The sequence below is a fragment of the Myxocyprinus asiaticus genome, chromosome 44, assembly GCF_019703515.2.
Source record: "Myxocyprinus asiaticus isolate MX2 ecotype Aquarium Trade chromosome 44, UBuf_Myxa_2, whole genome shotgun sequence".
Taxonomy (NCBI): Eukaryota; Metazoa; Chordata; class Actinopteri; order Cypriniformes; family Catostomidae; genus Myxocyprinus; species Myxocyprinus asiaticus.
Window position 1 is genome coordinate 1,459,939 of NC_059387.1, and position 21,017 is coordinate 1,480,955.

The following is a 21,017-nucleotide window of genomic DNA, read 5'->3' on the forward strand; positions in this document are numbered from 1 at the left end:
ACCAAATAGAGTATTCTTACTTTGGAATTGGCAGTAATATATATATATTATTTCTGAACATTGCAAAACTGTGACCCTAAAGCCATGATACAAACCGAACCGTGAGAAATTTGAACCGTTACACCCCTAATATATATATACTATATGGTATTTACTTGGAATAATGTGCACAATAGGAGCAGGAAATGGATTAAGAAAATAAATATGGTCAACTTTAATTTCATGTTGACTTGAATGATCAGATCAAAATGATTCATGATATCATGAACAAAAAGGAAAAACCTTTGATTTTAAGGCCAAATTTGGACCAAGAGGTACATGTGTCAGATACAGATATAAAATCTCCCATGCATGGATCTCCTTTCATGTACCATCCCAATATTTAGGTCTGTAATCTCAAACATTGTATTAGGTCTGGAGATAAAACAAAAGATCAGAAACTGTGACAGACTGATTTTTCACTAATCACTGTAGAATGGATGGAAAGAAAGAGCTTTCAATTTATTTCTCAATGGTTGGGCTTATATTCCCACACTGGATGGGCAGAGGTGGGTACTGTCTCATGCCAGTGTGTGGCTCTAGGATGGCAGGGTTGATGCGTATAACGTGGGTTAAAGCTGAACAGGGCTGTGCTGTGTGTGAATGTAGGCCAGCAGTCTGATTGTGAGGAGGCCTGCTCGTTTTATGGGTTATCTGCTTCTATTGGCTGTGTGCAGAGAAGCACTGACACAGTGCCTGGCCTATTTCAAAAATAACGCCTCAGGCTACATGTATAGATAGAATGAACTGTTATCCAGTTTTAATTACATTTTAGCAAGCCCTGATTCACTTCTTGCAAAGAAGGAAAATGCATTTTTGCACTTTATCGTTCTGCTTGCCAAAAAATCAAACGTTTGATGTGGGACCACTGGTAAACATGTTATGTAAAATAAGAGGAGAATGGTGACACAACAGAACAGAAGTGTGTAGGGAATGAACAGCTCTCCTGCTCAACACCTTGTTGGTTGAGAGGTTTTCAGGCTGACAAGTTCATTGGTTGAGAGGCAGACTGATATGGGATTGATCCCATTAACCCATTAAGTCTTTGTCTGACGATGTTTTGGATAGTTTAAAATGGTTCAGTATCTTCATTTTACATTTAAACAGTTTCTTTTAATAAAAGTTTGACAAGATAGCATCATTGGACGGCATATACATCAGATGTTAAAGGGGTAGTTCACCCTAAAATGAAAATTCTGCCAAAATGTGTAATGATTTGTAATTTGTAATATAAATGATGACAATTTTGAGTGAACTGTCCTTTTTAAATCTTTATTTGGATGTGTTGTTTGCTTAACAAATAATCAAATCACTCTTGATATCTGCTCTGTTTACTGTGGATAGATTTCCACGAGCAATATGACTTACTGTGTACGTCACCCTCAGAGAAAATGGAAATTGTTGGATGTGAGCTAGACTTGTGTTGTCAGACTTTTGACTTTGAGCATACATTCTGGTTCACATTGCAGCTGATTCTGGCCCACTAAAGGAACAATCACACTAGGCTTTTCCATACAACACAACAGACCAGGGTATGATGTCACACGGGAGGGTTTTAAATATTACATCACAATTATCAAATAATAGTATAATATGTATAATCAAATAATAGCACCTATTATGGTTTTTAAACGTGGCTAATTTTGTTTTAAAGGTCTCATACAATAGATTTACATGCATCCAAGGTCAAAAAACACTTTAATTTTCACATAATTTAAATTGCAGCATTACCTTTTTTTCCCAGTGTCAAAAACAACTCGTTCAATGATCAGTTCTAGAGGATTCATTCTAAACTTCTCCTTTCAGAGAGCCTACTCTGCTCTGATTGGTCAGATGTCCCAGTCTGTTGTGATTGGTCTACCGCTTAATGTAGTGTTTGACAGGGGGGTCAAAGATGTTTGTGAGCAGCCAATGAAGATCAGAGGTGGGTTTTTTGTTACCAAATTACGTAGGTTATTACAGGAAGTAAGTCTGGAATTACTAACGACTCGTTTCATGTGTTCAGAATCGTTTCTTTCTTTTGGGAGTCAATAACTCCATTTGTTGTGCACTTTGCAGACTTTTTTACATTCACAAACAGCTATATAACACACTACATTAAAGGTAATATTTGAAAAACCATAATAGGTGCTCTTTAAATTAGAGCTATCAATCAATTCCTAGTTTTAATCAAATTAATTGCGTGTCATGCCGCTTAATCAAATTAATCGCAATTAATCACATACAATCATTATTTTCTGAGAAAGTCCCCCAAATAATGATAATTCATATAAATTATACATAATCAGTCAAATATTCATTAATATAATATGTAGGGTAGGGCTGTCACGATTATGAAATTTGGCTGATGATTAATTGCCATACAAATAATTGCAAATATGACAATTAATTGTCTGTTTTAGGGCTTTGACGATTAATTGTCATATAAATTGTCATATTTTTTAAGGTGTGGTTTTTTCTGCATGTGTGCTTCATATACCTTAAGAAGTCATTTTTACATATTTAACTTCAAATATATAGATTACAAAATAAAATAGGAATAAACTATGATTTCCTTTTAAGGCTTTAAAAACTTATGAATGACATGAAAAATAATGTTTTAAATATTAAAATATTTCAAAATACTTAAGATATATCTTTCTTTTTGGTAAACTTTAGTTTTGCTCAATTTTACATTTGCACTTGTTTCATGAAGCAAAACCTTTGAGATATCATTTTTATAATTTTATCACTCCACAGAAATAGAGTAAGCGTGCGTCTCCTCTGTGTCACTGCGTGTTATTAACACTGCGTGTATGAACCAGGAACATTTGCCATGACACGATCATTTAAAGTGAAACCGGAGCGCTTTGTGTTCACTATCAAAGTTTATACTTGTTTGTTTATATTTTCGCAGGAGTTTAGCGCGATCCTATGCTGTGCGTGCATCAGAGCACTTCACACGTTTTTCCAGACAGGATGTAACCTCTGTGGTGCGGCTCAGTGATGCTTGGATTCGGAGTTCGACTGAATGACACACAAAGGCGCCGTTCATGGCAATTATACAGTGTATTTGTGCATTAAAATGTGATTGGAATTTCAATAATCTTCTCTAAATAAATTGTCTCAAATAACCGCGGTTAGATCAAATAATTGAGATCAGATGGTTATTTAATAATCGCGACAGGCTTAATGTAGGGCCTATAAGAAATACATAATATTGATTGAAATTCAGTTTGAAATAAATTGCATTATTGTGGCTGATGAATAAAAGCAAAGACAATACTAAAAGTGGCTTAACTCAATGTACTTTATTTTTTTTATTCTCATATCATTGAACAAGACTTGACAGCAATCTGTTTTGCATTGAGTTTGTCAATGTGTCCAGTTGTCAGAGTATGAGTTCGTTCTGTCTGCGTTATTTTTAATTGTACATGTGCCTCAGATGGAAGCATATGGAGCTTCTCAATGGTGTTTAGCATCATAAACGCCACATTTTTAGGATGCTGTGTCAGGTTAAATGTAGTGGAAACTTTGAAAATCGTGTCTCAATCTTCCTGTAGTCTGTTGTGCTTCAACCACCTGTTGTGCTTCCTTAGTGAGCAGTTCTCATTCTGTGAATGCGCTGCTTGTGAGGTTTGTTGAGGTGTGCTGCCACCCATTGAAACGGCTCGTGAAAAAGATGTACTTCAAGCTTGAATTGCTCGCATGATTGGAAAATACATACTTTTATTACGGAATTTGCATATGCGTTAGGGTTCATTTTTTATATAATTAATTTCACTAAATTAACGTGTTAAATCGACAGCCCAAGTTAAAATATATTGTCTACGCACTTCCTGCAACAAGAAACAATTCACTTATCAACCTACCTTCTGATCAATTTGATTAATTAAAAATCTTTTGATAACTTTTTGTCATGAGGGTCACTAGATGATACATGCAAACATTCATGCAAATGGGACAAACTGTGTATGATGATTTTGGAAAAGTATGAATTTTGCTTCTTGCCCATTTTGGGATTTGGGCCATCCTGCCAAATTTTGTCTCTAGGACTTACGGTTTTTGCTTCCCAGACACTTTTAGGGCAGAAAAATCTCTAAAACTAGAAATCTCAGATTCTGGCAAAAAAGTGATTCTTAGATCTTCAAAAGAGCTCATTGCAGCAGTGAGGTACAGTACCGTGTTAACAAGCCTGTATAAGGATGATCAAATAGATACAGAGTGTGTCTTAGGATCTGCCTCTCCTGCGCATCTTTGTCGGCCCTGCTGGCCTGCTGCTGTCCCAGGTCCACATTCTGATTTGAAGAGCAGGCATATGGAGTTCTACTGGAAGGCCACCTGAAGCCATGTCTGACAACAGCTCAGGAAATGTTGGACATTTTTTGATGAATAGCAGTGGACATGTCTGACTCTCATTTGCCTGGAGTCTGGATTTTGCCCGGAGTGGGGACGCAGGGAGAGATTCAGGACAACCTCCCAAACAATATAAGGTTGTGAAGAGCACATAAATTGCCCCCCATCCCTGGGTATTGGTTTAGGCTGTGTAATCACAGAGGATGACTTATGTTGCAAGCCAATGAATGTGCTCAAAGAGTTATCATAGGTTTTGTCTGAACCCTAAGGTCTTGCTGCCCAGTCAGTAAATGACTGCACAGACAGCGTTTTAGTTGGCACCTCTTAAAGAAAACAGTGCTCACAAGGCACCATAAAGTCACGCCTAATGTACATGGCTTGAAGTTCAGTCATGAAACTCATGGTGCAAACTGTTATGTTTTTTGAACTTGTTATCTGTTAGCAATTTGGCTCGCTCACATGTGATGTTTTAAGCCAATCAGCTTTTATGGTGAAAGCTGATAGGTCCTTTGGCATGTAATCAATCAACTTGCATACTCTCTCTCTCTCTCTCTCTGTCTAACATTTAAATTGCTCAGTTTTGCAAGTAAACCGGTTTCACTGCAGCGTGCTGTGAGAGTTTTTAGGGTTTTTTTTGGTGTGAAACCCTCCTCCTCTCCAGCATCAACGGTCTAGATCTGCAACATGGTGATTTTGTGTATGTCTAATTGTGCAGCAGCATGTCCACATGCTAACACATTATGTATGTGTATGTTCTGGCAGTAGCAAGTGTTCATACTTGCTCTGCAGTAGCAGCAGCATAGCAGATCTAGTCAGCCAAGTTCTATATACAACTGTGTCAGCGTTCTCAATCCTGAACATCATCATCATTTTCAAAGTAAAGTTGATAAAAACCTATTTGTTATTTAAGGTTATGAAGTAATATTTGTTCTTCAGCCAGACCTAAAAAAAAAAAGTTAATTGAATACTCCTGACTATTTTTATTGTACAGTAAATAAACAGTATTAATAATGTTTATTTTATTTTATTATTATTTTTATTTTTTTAATGTTTAACATGTTAAACATTGCAAGTACCAGCTAAGATAAATATGGAAAAATGTTTGTCTCCCTTCAAGTTCGCCACTGGATAGTCTGCCCCCCGCAAGAAAGTAATTGAAAAGCCCTGCACTAGTGTGTTCTGGGTGGTTGCCTGAATGTTGTTATGTGGTTGCTAAGGTGTTCTGAATGGTTGTCAGTGCATTGCTATGCAGTTGCTAGGGCATAGCTTGTTAGTAGGGTGCTATGTGTTGTTCCCAAGTGGTTGATTTCTGGCCTATGTCAAGTTTTTTAGCCCTAATCATAATAGTGAAACCTTTTTTTGCAAACTCTACTAAATATAGTTCATGTACACTTTGTTGAGAGACTGTGTTTTATTTTTAATGGCTTCTCAAGTGTATGTATCATTTGTAAATAAAGCCCTCCAAAAAAGAAAACTTAAGCCTGGCATTACTGTGCATCTTGCTCATACATGAATGAGTTATCTTGATATATTCATGTGTGCATAGGTCATGTGTGAACATGCCTTAGTCAAGCAGACATCACTCGCTTCTTTCCCCTGGTAGAACAATGGATCATTACATTTCAAAAAGCTCCTCTGCATCTCTTCTTTTATATGTTGCGTTGGTTGATGTTAGCCTGTTCGGGAGCGCTCATTACCCTTTGAGCGAGAAGAATCTCATCTTCATGGTGGGGGGTCAGGGAGTTTTGAAGAGAAGCCAAGCTGTTTGTTTTCATGGCCGTTGACTCATGCACTGAGAATGAGAGACGTCTGAGGTTCTGCCACCTTAACACTCAATCAATAACCACACGGCTGTGGTCATATGACTCAAGACTTCCTCACCAGACAGACACTCAGTATTGGCTCAGCTTCGAAAATGTCTCTGAAGAACATCCGAATGTAGGTATTGTATGAAGATCTGAAGAGAATACCATCTCACAAAAACATGAGAAAACAAGCCTCCTACACAGCCTTGTGTTTGTAGTGTTCAGCATTACCCCCTTTTCATTGATTCTCAAAGTTAGTCGCAGCACCTTCTCTGAAATACCGTAAGTGAGAACAGAGGCTTTATTTCAGAGGTTTTAAACACACTAGAGGTTTGACTTTTACTCAGTTACTCGAGCTGAATGTAGGAGTATGTTGGGGAGAAACAGAAAATTAGTAATGCTACTAAATTTACATTTTCAGTAGGGTGACAGTAGCTCAGTGACAGTAGCTTTTGTTAGTAGCTTTCAGTGTAGCTACTACTTTGTCAAAAGGAAGCTCGACTGTAGTTTAAGTTCTTTAGAGTTTGAGTAGTTTCTTGCTCGGGAAGCTACATTTTCAAAGTAGCATCCCTAGCACTGGGAGAGAAGAAACTACCGGAATTACTTAACAAAAGTGTCAAACCTTCTCTGTTATGCGGCCCTTCTACCGTAGACTGGAGTCGCTTCTGTTGTGTGAGTTGACATTGATGGGTCGGGCCTGCTTCTCTGCCGTGCTGAAGCTCATCAGAATTCCATTGTGTTGGAAAGGTCAGGCGAGCTGTTCGTCACATGTTAACAACCTCGACAGCAAAATGACCAGGATGTGACAAGGTGGCATACAACTGGTTTTGACTCTCGTGGAACTCTACAACCAACACTTTACTTAGAGTGAAAGCTTTGCAAAAACACTTAAGAAAGACCCACACTTTTAGAGGAACTTTTGTTCCCTAAAAATGAAAATTTTGTCATAGCTTTTTTTCGATAGACCTTATTCTCAAAACACTATTTTAATCTTGTAATGCCACAACTTTATTCTCATAATATTACGACTTTTATTCTCAAAATATTACTACTTTAAAAGGTTAGCTCACCTAAAAATGAAAATTCTCTCATCATTTATTCACCCTCATGCCATCCCAGATGTGTATGACTTTCTTTCTTCTGCAGAACACAAATGAAGATTTTTAGAAGAATATTTCAGCTCTGTAGGTCCATACAATGCAAGTGAATGGTGACCAGAACTTTGAATCTTGAAATCATATAAAGGCAGCATAAAAGTAATCCATACGACTCCAGTGGTTAAATAGTTAATGTGACGTGTCTTAAGGTGCCATTTTTTTAATTGAACACAAGCGCAAATGAGATATAAGAACTAGGATGGAGAAGAAGATATTGGATTAATAACATTTTAAATTTCAGTCTGTTCATCACGCAAAGCTGTCGTATGACTTGAAATATAGTGCACAACAACAGCGGCTCAAACATTTGCACTAACATCTCATGTTGTGTTTCGCAGATGTAAGAAAATTATATGCTGTCGGGAGACGAGTGAATTATGATGGAATCTTCATTTTTGGTTAAAGTATTTCTTGCAGAACAGTTTGAAGTTGGTAGCGTCAAACCAGTTTATTCAGAAATAAAGAGCATTGACACACACTCTGCTATTACAAAATTAAGCGTGAAATACTTTCTGTTTCACAGACTTCACAATGATGGGAGACTGTTAGACATCTACCAGCGTCTCCACAGTGCTGAGGGAGTGTTCTTCATTCCACATGACATGGAGGTCTCCAACCAGGAGCTCAATTACATTGTGAAGAAGGCAGAGCAATGGAGAGGCTTCAATGGAGAGAGACGCAAGGTGAGTGTCAGGAACTTTCCGTCATTACAGAAGTGCAGTGTTGGACTTCAGAGAGAAGAACATCTTGCATGAAGGTGAAGTAGCTGCCACGGGCTGCATTGGCACACAATGCATGAATGTTGCAATGCTCAGCTCAAGTCTCAGGCGCTTTAATGGTTTTAAAGAAGATGGGCAAAATGGTAGTTGATAATAATCCATCAGATTGCCTCTGCAAAATATTTCTGTCTGTCTGATGGCTCATACGATGCCCGCTAGCATTTATGAGTAAGAGAGCCTTTGTGATGGTTTTCAGAAATGGACCGTCACATTGACATTATGCTCAACTGTTCACTGAGCTTTCTAATATGCATTATAATTAACACTGAAGAGAATAAAAGGATATAGCGATCTATTTAGTTACATTTCTGAATGCCAAAAATTTGTCACAGAGGTTTTTAGCTTGTCTAATTAGTAGGGGCTAATTATCCAAACAGGAATTGGGCTTGATTAATCCACGGAAATCAATTTCCAGCAATATTTCATTAAGAAGAAAGACCGCTCAATCAACAGAGACATGCATGAGGACACACGCTCAGACACACGCACACACACACTGGGTTCACAACTTGGGTGGCAACTCCTTTTCTAAGGCTCTTGATGAAGAAATGTTGTCAAACAAGTCATTAAAAAGACATTGTGTGATTTCTAGCTCAAATCTGAGATGTTTGCATGTCTTATAAGCTCATTATATTTTTCAGCCCATTGCAATGACCCCCTTTCTGTTATCAAATAAAAAACTACGGCTACAGCTGTGGCAATATTAGCAATAAAGGTGCTACTAATTGGATGCAGTTGTGTAGATTGTAATTGAGAAAACAGCTTCAGTTAGCCGACGCATTCACAGAATATGTGTCTTTTCCGCAAAGCCTTGGCCCAGAACTGCAGCCAGTCGTAGCCTCTTCTCTCATATTAGCCCTAATTTCCCGTTATTGAACTGATAAAATGCGAACACATTAAACACATTTGCCAGCATGATGAAAATTTAGGGTTATTGCATTTCACAATTTTTACATTATTCAGGCAGACGATTTTTCATTTAAATAAGATGGGCTAGGGCCATTATTTCATAATTATTGTGGCAATTTCTCTATGAGAAAAGGGTCACTATCCCAACTCAGCAAAGACATATCCCTATTAAACTAATTTGCCTACATGCAAATTCTTTGTCATTTGTCCATCATTAACTATTTATCAATACGGCATAAAGAAATGTATATAGATGTTGGATGGGGAGCGAGCAGCCAGACAAAGCTGAAACTAATATTTTGCAACTCTAATGATTTTGGGCATCCTTAATTAGATCGAACGTGCTTGATATGATTAGGTCAGGATGTAGTAGTTTTCATTAAAAATAGATTTCAGAAACTTTATTCCTAATGTTCCCTTAAAATTAAATAATGAATCCAGCACATTCCTTATTATGGACCCAATTAATATGGCAGAAAGAGGCATGATTTTAATAACAAGAGGCCATGAGACCCACATTAACAGAGAATGGAGGTGGGAGGGTACAAAACATTTAAAGGTACAGATAGAGCCACAGGACACTTGAAAACTTCAACACATTCCAAGGCACAGAATGTTTCAGCAGCTTGTGTGAATGCCGATGGTTAATACATTCATTGATCATTACAAATGAATATTACACTGTGTAAAAGTGGCATCTGCTTTGTCTTGGCATGAACTGGAAACAAGGGTTTCCAAACCCCTATGGAAACTGACATTTACTATTGATCTGTTTGTTTTGTGTAATGTCAGTGTTTAGTATAATTTGAAATGTCAAGTAATAGCAACAGTGTTCTGCATTGTGACATGCTGTATCTAAAACTATTTTAATCATAATTTCTCAAAGTCTTGTATGATTAGCATTACTTTTTTTAAATTAATTTGTCACAAAAAAAAAAAAAAAAAAAAAAAAAGCTTAAAGTTGATTTAAAATGGTGAAAGACTTTGTAAAAAAACACGCTTTCCCTTATACATTCACATAATGTACATTACCTATCGCAATAGTAAAACAAACTTCTAAAGTGCAGGTAATTCATCAGTTATGTGTTTCTTCCCAAAAATTAAAACAATAAAATAATCCACATTAAATAATTCTGCAAGTGGCAGGCTTTTATTGTTATCAAATTTGTATTTTTCATGGGGCGATCATAAAAAGTAATCCGATTTTTTACTCTTTAATTAACTTCATTTTATGACTTATTTTCTTCCAGGCCATGTGATAATCATTATTGCTTATGTCTTTAAATATTACACTGTCACATTAGCATCACAGAGACCACTGAATTAAACAAATAAAGAAATAGGCACATTTAAAGAAACACAATATGCTAGCAACATTAAAGTGTAAAGCTCTACATTTCTTTGCTGTGTTTTCTTAAATTTACTCTTTCATTAAGTCACATGTGTAACGTTAGCAGCCGTTCATTGGAAATATTTGTCGGTGATTACCAGCAGATAGACATTACGTTGTGCCTGCACTCCTGCAGTGTGTATTTCTAGCAAAGGGGCCTAAAGTCAAAGTGTGTGGATAATGAGCTCATTAATTATGTATAGCCAGCACTGCAGATGGACCTCATTAATTGCGTGCCGTCACCTTCTTGATTACTGTACCTGGAAGGGAGGTGCTAATGTGTGGTGCACTTAAGCAGGTAACGCAAACTGTTTTGTCACCGGCTGTGTGACAGTGACGGAGGAGTCCGGCGTCGCTGTAATCTTCGCCGTAATTCACCAGAACGTTTCTCTAATGGCTGCTGATAGCCCCCGAGATGTTTTCGCTACTCAGTCGGATCAAGATTTGCGCTCCGTTGCGCTATTTGTCTCCACATGTCTGCGTAATGTCTTTCCACAGGCTGAATTTAGGGAACACCCAAGGTGCTTTGCAAAACAAGTGACGGGGGGCCCAACCTGTCGCAGGAGGGAAAACACGATCTAATGACGAGCAGACTGCCGCTCACTTCCTGTGCACCCTCAGCACTCATCTCTCTGTCTCTCCATCTGTAATTATTACGTGGGACCTTTTCTCATGTTGTCACATTAGTCCTTCTCTGACAACACATTCATCAGTGTGAACTCACTCCAAACTTTCTGACTTTGTTGAAAGGATGAAATACTGTCACCGGTAATATAAATAAATAAATAAATAAGAGACTATTTACATTTATTCATTTGGCAGGTATTTTTATCCAGTGTGACTTACAGTGAATTCAGTCTATACATTTGATCGATATATGGGTGAATCTCTTGAAACCTCTCAAGAAGATGTAGTCAAATTTTATCTGAAAAACAAAAGAAAAATAAGTAAATGTATTTTGTATAAAGAAAGTATACAATATATATATATATATATTTTTTTTTTTTTTTTTTTTTTTTTTCAAGGGTTCAATACAAATTAAGCTCAGTCGATAACATTTTTGGCATAATATCGATTACTACAAAAAACAAAAAACAAATTGGACACGTCCCTCTTGTTCTTTAATGAGGTTACAGTGAGGCACTTACAATGGAAGTAAATGGGGCCAATTTTTGTTGTTTTAATGGTAGAAATGTGAACCTTATAATATTACCAATGGACCTACAATAATTCTTAAATTAAAATTGTACTATTTGAGCTGTACATTTTTTAATCTTTGTTTTTTTTTTTTTTTTACAGTCGTTTTAGGGTTTACTGTGTTACGTTGTCATGGCAATGAAAAAAAGGTTAGAAATGATTTTATCACACTAAAATCACATTAACAAGTATAATATTTATGTCTTGTGACTATAGTTTTGAAACCATTTGTATTTTAATGTTTACAGATTGACCCCATTCACTTCCTTTGTAAGTGCCGTACTGTAACCCAGATTTGAGCTTTTTTGGTAACACTTTACAATAACATTCGTTAACATTAGTTAATGCATTAGGTAACATGAACAAACAATTACTGTAACAATGTATTTTTGTACAACATTTATGAATCTTTGTTAATGTTAGTTAATTAAAATACAGTTGTTCATTGTTAGTTCATGTTATTTCTTAGTGCATTAACTAATGTTAACTAATATGACTTGAAAAATGTTGTTCATTGTTAGTTCATGTAATCAAACTATGTTTGTGGTAATCAGTATTATGCCACAAATGCTGCTGCTTGAGCTTAACCTCTGTTGAACCTGAAATATTTCTTTAAGTGAACTAGACATGTTTTTGTGGGATTCACCCATATACATTAAATGGGAAATGAACCCATGACCTTGGTGTTGCTACTGTAGCACCATGCTTTGATATGTTGTTTTTGAAGTGATTTACAGCATTTTATTTGAAAAATGTTATATTGACACTCAGTTCAGTTGCACGTACAATTTAATACGTTTCCCCAAATTCTCAAGTTTTTGCACATACAAAAGATCACCTGCTGACTAGCGGTCCATGACAGACAAAATCCGGACACGCTGTCAGGCAACAGTGGGCCTGAGAAAGCCCTGGAAAAACACCCCAAACAGGAAGATAAACACAGGAATGAGGGGGCAACCTGCTCAGAATCTGCCCTGATATGTGAAAGGGTCACCACAGGAAGGCACCTGCAGACCCCCCCACCCCATCCCTCCCCTCCTGTCAGCCGCGCTGTTTGCTTGCATTAGCTCTGAGAGCTGCTTCTTCAATTGCAGGAGGCTATTAGTAGACAGTGCACAGAGGCTGCAGGGCCCCGGGCTACACGAGCCACACAACAGACCTCAATACGACATGACTGCAGAGGGGACATGCCTGCCATGCACAAAAGGTCAACGGCTTTTGCTGGGCAGCAAAGTGTGAAAGTGTTGCAATAACACAATGCTTAAAGAAGAGAGAGAGAGACAGAGAGAGCCGTCTGGATTTGTTTGGACCATACAAGTCCATCACATTATTGTAGGCTAATTTATTGCTTTGCGGCATTAAAGGGATAGTTCACACAAAAATTTAAAATATATCATAATTTTCTTACCCGCATGTTGTTCCAAACATTACTTTCCTTCTTCTGTAGAACACAAAATGGAGACATTTTGAAGAAATCCTGGAACAGTCTTTTCCATTTAATGAAAGCAAATGGGGACTGTAATGTCTCAAAGTCCTCAATGTGTGGTAAAATTGAATAATGATCAAATGTGGCTTGCCTCCCAGTGAGCAAGCCAAAGGCGAGGAGCAAAAAAAAATAAAATAATAATTTTGCGAAAAATAACCTTGGTAGAAACCAGGTTCTTTAACTCAGAGTTCCCCTCTGGCTAAGTGATGGCATATTTGATTGGAGAGCTATAGTGCACTGTAAAAAGTGTTAATCTGCAATTGTTACCTTAAAGCAATAGTTCACCCAAAAATGAAAAATCATCATTTACTCACCCTCATGCACAAATGAAGATTTTTAGAAGAAACTTTCAGCTCTGTAGGTCCTTAAAATGCAAGTGAATGGTGACTGAAACTCAGAAAGTCCAAAAAGGACATAATTTCTCCACATTTGACCAGCCCCAGCCAGTAGGTGGCTGAATGTGAGTTAAAATCACTTCTACATCAGAATAAAAATTATTCAAATATTGATCTGTTTCTTACCCACACCTATCATATCACTTCAGAAGATATGGATTTAACCACTGGAGTTTTATAGATTACTTTTATGCTGCCTTTATGTGCTTTTTGGAGCTTCAAAATGTTGGTGCCCATTAACTTGCATTGTATAGACCTACAGAGCTGAAGTATTCCTCCAAAAATCTTCAGTTGTGTTCTGCTGAAGAAAGAAAGTCATACATATCTGGGATGGCATGAGGGTGAGTAAATGATGAGAGAATGTTCATTTTTTGGTGAACTATTCCTGTAAGGAGATATTTTTACCTGATCTAACCCTTAACATTAGCTATGTGTATGTAATGTATTCAGGTTGATTCAGTGATGTTAAATTATAATTGTAAAGATTTTCAATGATTTTCAACTTCCATTTCAGTCTGTTAATCACATTAAGTTATCATATAGTTTCAGAAGACTTAAACAGCACATATGAACACATATGAGTCATATGAACAACTTACACTGATCAGGAGATCAGCAGTTACAGAAACACTCAATCCAGCCCATCTGGCACCAACAATAATGCCACGATCTAAATTACTGAGATCATAGATGAGATTATGTGCACTGCACTGCTGCCACTCAATTGGCTGATTAGATAATTGCATGGATGATTGTTGGTGCCAGATGGGCTGGTTTGAGTATTTCTATAACTGCTGATTTCCTGGGATTTTCACACACACAACAGTCTCTAGAATTTACTCCGAATGGTGCCAAAAAAAACAAACAAACAAAAAACATCAAGTAAGTGGCAGTTCTGCGGATGGAAAAGTCTTGTTGATGAGAGAGGTCAAGAGAGAATGGCCAGACTGGTTTGAACTAACAAAGTCTACGGTAACTCAGATAACCACTCTGTACAATTGTGGTGAGAAGATTATTATCTTTGAATGCTGTTCTGAGATGCGGGTTGGCACTGTTTTGGCGGCATGAGGGGGACCTACGCAATATTAGACAGGTGGTTTTAATGTTGTGGCTGATCGGTGTATATGTATGTATTTATTTATTTTTAGCTTGACGGCCTCAGTCCCAATTCTCTTTCATTTTATGAAAAAGAGTGACCAGGATATTTTTAAAAATCTCCTTTGTGTTCCATGTAAGACAGAAAGTCACACAGGTTTGGAATGACATGAGTGTGAGTAGATTTTGACAGAATTTTCATATTTGGGTGAAGTATTGCTTTTGCAAAACACATTTGACATTTTTGGTTTGATCCTGTTTAACTTTGTGTTTTATTATGGTCATGGTGGATTCAATGATGGATGGTTAATCAGTAAAAAACATTATCTTAAGAAGTGAGCAAGAGTTTGTGTGGTCACACACACTGAAAACATGGCAGCACCATGATTGTTTTTGTAAAGGGCTTGTTTTCCACATACCGAGCAGGACGTTGGTTCTATCAGAGTTCAGGACATTTCTTTTAATTTTATCCGAACATATTGCATACAGTCAGCTGTCAAAACAAATGCAGCTGGGAGCTGTGAAATTGAATCCACATGTTTAAACTCATATACTGTAGATCCTGCAATCTTTCTCTTGCTGTCTCTCATAATGTATGACAGCGGAAACAAATTGGCAGGTCAGTAAGCCGGTGAACATTGCTTAAAGATGCAGCGCAACAGGGATTTGTGAGAATATCAGGTTTTCTATATCATTTTTTTCCTCAGTGACCAAACAAATTGAAATTGTTTTCAGGCAACATTCTCAGCTGATTATGTCCGCCAACAGAGACTGAGAACACAGATGCTGCACTTTTTGTGCATTTAATGTAGATTCCAAAGTTCTAAAGCTGATAATAGTAAAAACTGACTTGATTTGATGAATATTCTGTACTGAAATACTGACTATTAAATGTCAGTATTAAATTAACTATTAACAAATTATTAAATTAGCCAAGTTCTAAAATAATCCTACTATAATTCTATAATTTAGGGGTCATATCATGAGGAATCAAATGTCCTTTTATCTTTTGACATAAGTCACATTCTATAAAAATTCTATAGTAATTATACACTGGAAAAATGGTAACCTAAAAATGTGCTCAAAAATATTATTTAATATCATTGAATCAGCCTGAGTGCATTAGGTTACACCAACAAAACTGTTTCAAAGGATTAGAGCATAACAATAGGTGACAGTTGCAGGTAACCAATAGTGTTCTGAAAGTCACTCTAAAAAGTAACCCACTACAAATTGCTATTGACTTCTCCAAAATTGTAATCAGATTACTTTGCTGATTATTTCAATTTAAAAAAAAATTATCACATAACAAATTACTTTTAATTTCTAAAACACTTTTCACAGAAAAGTTTTTTGATTTTCGCAATCAAATTCAAAATAATGTCTCAATTTCCTCCTTGTTTTTTGACTTGTTAAGAGGCACAAAACCTTTAGCTTTCACAGAAACACAAAAAAGATTTACATATCAACATTTTTTTTTTATGTGTTCTACATAAATAATCATATTTTAGAAACATGTGTAATCCATGTACTTAATTGAAAGTCAGTAACTGTAATCTGATTACTAGAATTGTAAATTGTAATCAGATTATGCTCTGATTAACACTGGTTCAGTAGAGAATATAATGCAATTGTGAAAGATTGTCAAATGTTTTTATTTAGATTTTTTTGCACTATCCATTATTAAACTATCTACATTTTTTGGTATTAATTTAACATTTAAATTAAATTTTTCTAAAAAAAAGTTATGTAGGAGACAATTAGATTGTGTCATGCAGCAGACAAATTGTAGTTTGTCCCCCCATGAAAGATTAATACTTATATTAATATTTAACTTCAATACTTGAATAATAATAATAATAAAAAAATCTGCCTTTTATTTTTTTTATTGTCATACAATGTTGCTCCAAGCATCTAAAACAATACTGTTAAAATAATTATTTTTCAATTTTTAAAAAAAGGGTCAATTTTATGCAAAAGTATAATATATATATGTATATAGGGCTGCACGATAATTGTGAAAATGATAATCATGATTATTTTGCTCAATTTTAATCATGATTATTAATCATGATTATTCTGTCATTTGATTTGATTTTTTTACAGGGCTGCACAATTTGAAAATAAATAAAACACATATATATATATATATATATATATATATATACACTGCTTAGATATCGATCCTAAAAGAAGCCTTTATTTTGAAGGAAGACAGTGTGTTGTTTCTGTGTATTACCAGCAGAGGTGATGGTGACAATAGGTTTATGCTTCATCTGAACATGCTGAAATGCTTTCATCTCCTCCTCGCTCCACACAACCCCTGTGCTGTGGAGTTACTTTAGATTTGTTTACACACTTGTTATGGCCAAACATATTTGGAATTATGCAAATGTGCAACTGAAGTAAATCTGGAGCGCTTTAAATATAACGCTGTCAGCGCACGTTAGCGGTGTGCACGAACCGAACACAGATCATGTCTGTTCCGTATGTTACATACATGATCAAAGCACAAGATGTCATTAAATTAATGAGCATCGAGCACAGATCCACTTTGAGAATGCTATAACACTGTTTCATTATCCTCATGCGTGTAATATTACAGATCAGTGCGGGCACATGCGATACTCGTAAACATCTGCGGTTCTGTATTTTAGCATGTGCTGGAAAGTGAAACAGTGAATGGTCAGTGGCGAACTTCTGAAGAGAGCGTGATTGGTCAGGTGAAGTGAATGGACTATGAAAGAGCTAGTGATTTGGTCTATCATCCGTAGACACAGCCAATAATGAAAATGAACAATTAACAACTTTACCTGGCTGATAATTTTCATTTGCTAGCTCACTAATATCGCAGATGGTTATGCTTAATTAACCGTGAGAGGCAGAAATCGTGATCGCGATTAAAATATGATTAATTGTGCAGCCCTATAAAATATAATGTATATAAGAGTTTTTTAAAACACAACATGATACATACATATGATGGATCCACAGTGCTGCAGTTGATAAAATATTTCTAAATTAATTTTTGTTTCTGGAGCACAATATATATATATACATTTAAATGTATCTTACGCGATTAATCTTTGTGAAAATACTGCATGGTATTGCACCCCTGCTAGTTTTTGATGCTCTTTTTTTGTGCCTTTTACTGCTGTGGGTGGTGCCTTTTTCTCGTGATATCAAATAATTTCAATTTATATTTCTAAATAGGAAAACATTTTCACTATACATAGAAAAGCACATGATAGTACACAAATAACCATTAATTTTCATGTAGGCTGTACAGTATATTGTAATACAAGATAACGTGTTAACGTGAACATTACTACACTCATATTAGCTACAATTCTTAACAGTTTATTGCGTATTATGAATTAGTACATTAGTTAGAGTAATTATAAAGTATTAACAAATTTCATAGTATTAATGACACCTATTAATTTAAATACGTATTTAACATGAAGTTACCATACCATGGTTCTTAGCAGTGTGCTCTACACCATGACAGCAAGACACTTACCCTGATATACATTTTGTAATTTTATGTGGGACTGTAATTACAACAGTCTTTTTTATTTTTTTTATTTGGAAAAAAATAATTTCTTACACTTTTTGCAGATGTACTGTATATAAATGTAAATTAATTTTAGATATCGGGTGCATGTGTTTATTTATTTATTTATTTATTTATTTTATTTTATAGGGGAGTCTTTCATAAATTCACAGTATGCCCCCCTCTTCAGACACTACTACACCATTTGTTCTGGAGTAAATTCAGGCTAAAATAACAACATATCTAAAAGGTGACATTTCTTATTTCTGATAATTGTGTGTAATTGTTGTTAATAAGTAAGTTTTACTATCATGGTTAATTGTGTGGTAACTATGGTTTAACTAAATCCCATGGTTAAACCATAGTTACTGTAGTGAAACCATGGTTAATTTTTGTAAGGGTAAACAAAACAGAAGTCTAATAATTTTCTGTTTAGGATCACAAATGTAAAAGACAATATTGGACTTGAAATTATTGGTTTCGGATCTAAAAGAAAATAAGTAGTACCACCCATCCCTAGTTCTGAGCTCAGTGAGTTCCAGTAGCATTTCCACATGAACAGGGTTTGGTACAAAATCCCGGCCTGGATTTCTTAGCACGGTTAGCTAATCATAATCAGGACAGAACTATGCTGACGGAATGAATTTAGTGACATGGTGACTCACAAATGGTCACTTGCCCAGTTCATCCTAATCTTGATTTAAGCTCCACAATGAAAACAATAATAATAAAAAAAAATAATAATAAAAAAAACACAACCATGTCAGTAAGCCTGGATTGGTATGAACGTTATGCTTCAGCAATGGTAAACAGTTTGGCCCCAATGGGAAAATAATCTAATGTTGGAGCCTTTGCTCGAGTGTCCTTGTATGAGCACATCAGTGTATGCGAAACTTCTTACAGAACCAGTGGAAATAACTTGCGTTTCTCCGACAGCCCTTCCAAATAAACCTCGAAAAACTTTCTCTTCCAGGCATCAGTCACTGTTTTCTTCTCCAGAGTTGTTTATGGATTAAAATGGCTTTTTAAGCATTTATAAAAGCAGATTAGTAACAGTGAATTATGCAGATGCATGCCGCAGATTATCCTGTGCTCTGATGCTATCTGCTATCTTTATCTGCCTCTGTTTGGAGTCTGCAGTTAAATATTCATGCCCGTTTACTTTATAATTCCAGAAGCTTAGTTTCAGTCAAGCACACATCACACTAGATTGGCATTACATTAGCATGGGTTCATCGAGGTAAATGAGTTGTGCTATTAAAAAAGACCAGCGCTCACTCTGTCCATTGCTAACAAGCGATAAATGATAAAAATGATCCTTAGACATCTCAGCTTTGATGTTTGGCAGTTGTTTATCATGTCTGTGTGTGCAGTAGGGCAGATATACATAAGCTACACTGGAGCACTGCAGATTCCTACTGCCCTAATTACAGTTATGGGCTGTAGCTTTGCTACAAATAGTGAAGCTATCAGCTTATCTACATTGCTGAGTAGTGAGACAGTAGCTTTGCTAGTTTTTAAATCAAGTAGCTTTTCAGAAGCAAAGCTATGTTTTTGATAAGGTAGCGGCATAGCGTTGACAAAAGCTACACCGCTACATCATGCCTTGTACCCGGTGTTTACTAATGCCAGTTTTGAATCAGAACTAAAGATGTCTGATCACAAATGAATCACTCATCTGAATTGGTTCTTTACAATGAATTGGTCACACATGGTAGGAAAGCGGTCTGAATCGGTTCGCGATTTGATCTGAGTGACTTAGAAAGCTTGCGCTCACGCTGCTGAATCATTTGGCTTGCTCGTGGAATATTTTATAACACGGCAAATAAAGATAACGCTGGTTGCAATGGATCTACAATCAGGGAAACCAAACCTGCAAATGCGTCCTATCATTTGCCAGTGATGAAGAAAGTCTTTATTAAGTTCAATACGTGTGCAGCTTTTGAACAACTTCTGCATGTAAAGACATTTTCCAAACAAAAGAGTATAAAAACACTTATTAGCCTAAACAAAAACACTTAAAAAATTACCATGGCATATTTCTGGACATGTACCATTACCTGGGAGCACCATGTTAATATAATGGTATATGAATGTGGTAATATAGCGAAATATCATGGTATTTTTTTTAATTACCTTGAAGCACCATGTAAATACAATAGTATATGAATATGTTAATCATATATCAAATTACCATGGTAGTAACATGGTATTCTTTGAAGTACTTTGAAGCACAATGCAACTACAGAATGGTACATACGTAAATAGTTGTATATCAAAGTACCATGATATTATCATCTGATACCATCAGAAATCAAATTTTTATTGCCCAGATGTGCTCTCTCTCTCTCTTTCACTCTCTCTCTCTCTCTCACACACATACACAAGGAATTTTGCCTCTTATCAAAAGCTTCCAGTACATACAGGAATACAACAGCTTGACACAGACTTACAGGATGAGATGAAAATTATACTGTATGTACGCAGAGTTTTTATAGAGAAATGTGCAAATGAAATTGTTTAAATGGGTATGGGTTTGTAGAGATAAATATAAAAAAATAAAATTTAAAAATAGTGATTTTTCATAGTGAACGTGTTTGTAGAGGTAGTAGTATAAATATGAAAAATAAAATGTAAAAATAGTGATTTTTCATATTGAACACATTGATTTGTATAGGTAGCATGTATAAAAATAAATTGACGTTTTTGTTTTTTTTACATTCACATACATTTTATATTGCACTATACTGTATACTTGTATACTGTATTGCACTATACTGTACCATGGATTTGATAAACATCATGTGATTAGTATTTTAGATGCTTTGTCTATGACAGTATGCTCTGTGCATCTGATTGAGAAAAAAAAATGAA

General features: G+C 35.9%; 1 protein-coding gene across 1 annotated transcript in view; it reads left to right on the top strand.

The window, feature by feature from the left end:
* Window positions 1-21,017, top strand: part of ofcc1 (orofacial cleft 1 candidate 1) — a 180,593-nt gene that overhangs the window by 116,520 nt on the left and 43,056 nt on the right. Inside the window, exon 15 of the mRNA XM_051686771.1 lies at window positions 7,860-8,019. Within this exon, the coding sequence (XP_051542731.1) occupies window positions 7,860-8,019 (160 nt within the window). The remainder of the gene's footprint in view (window positions 1-7,859; window positions 8,020-21,017) is intronic.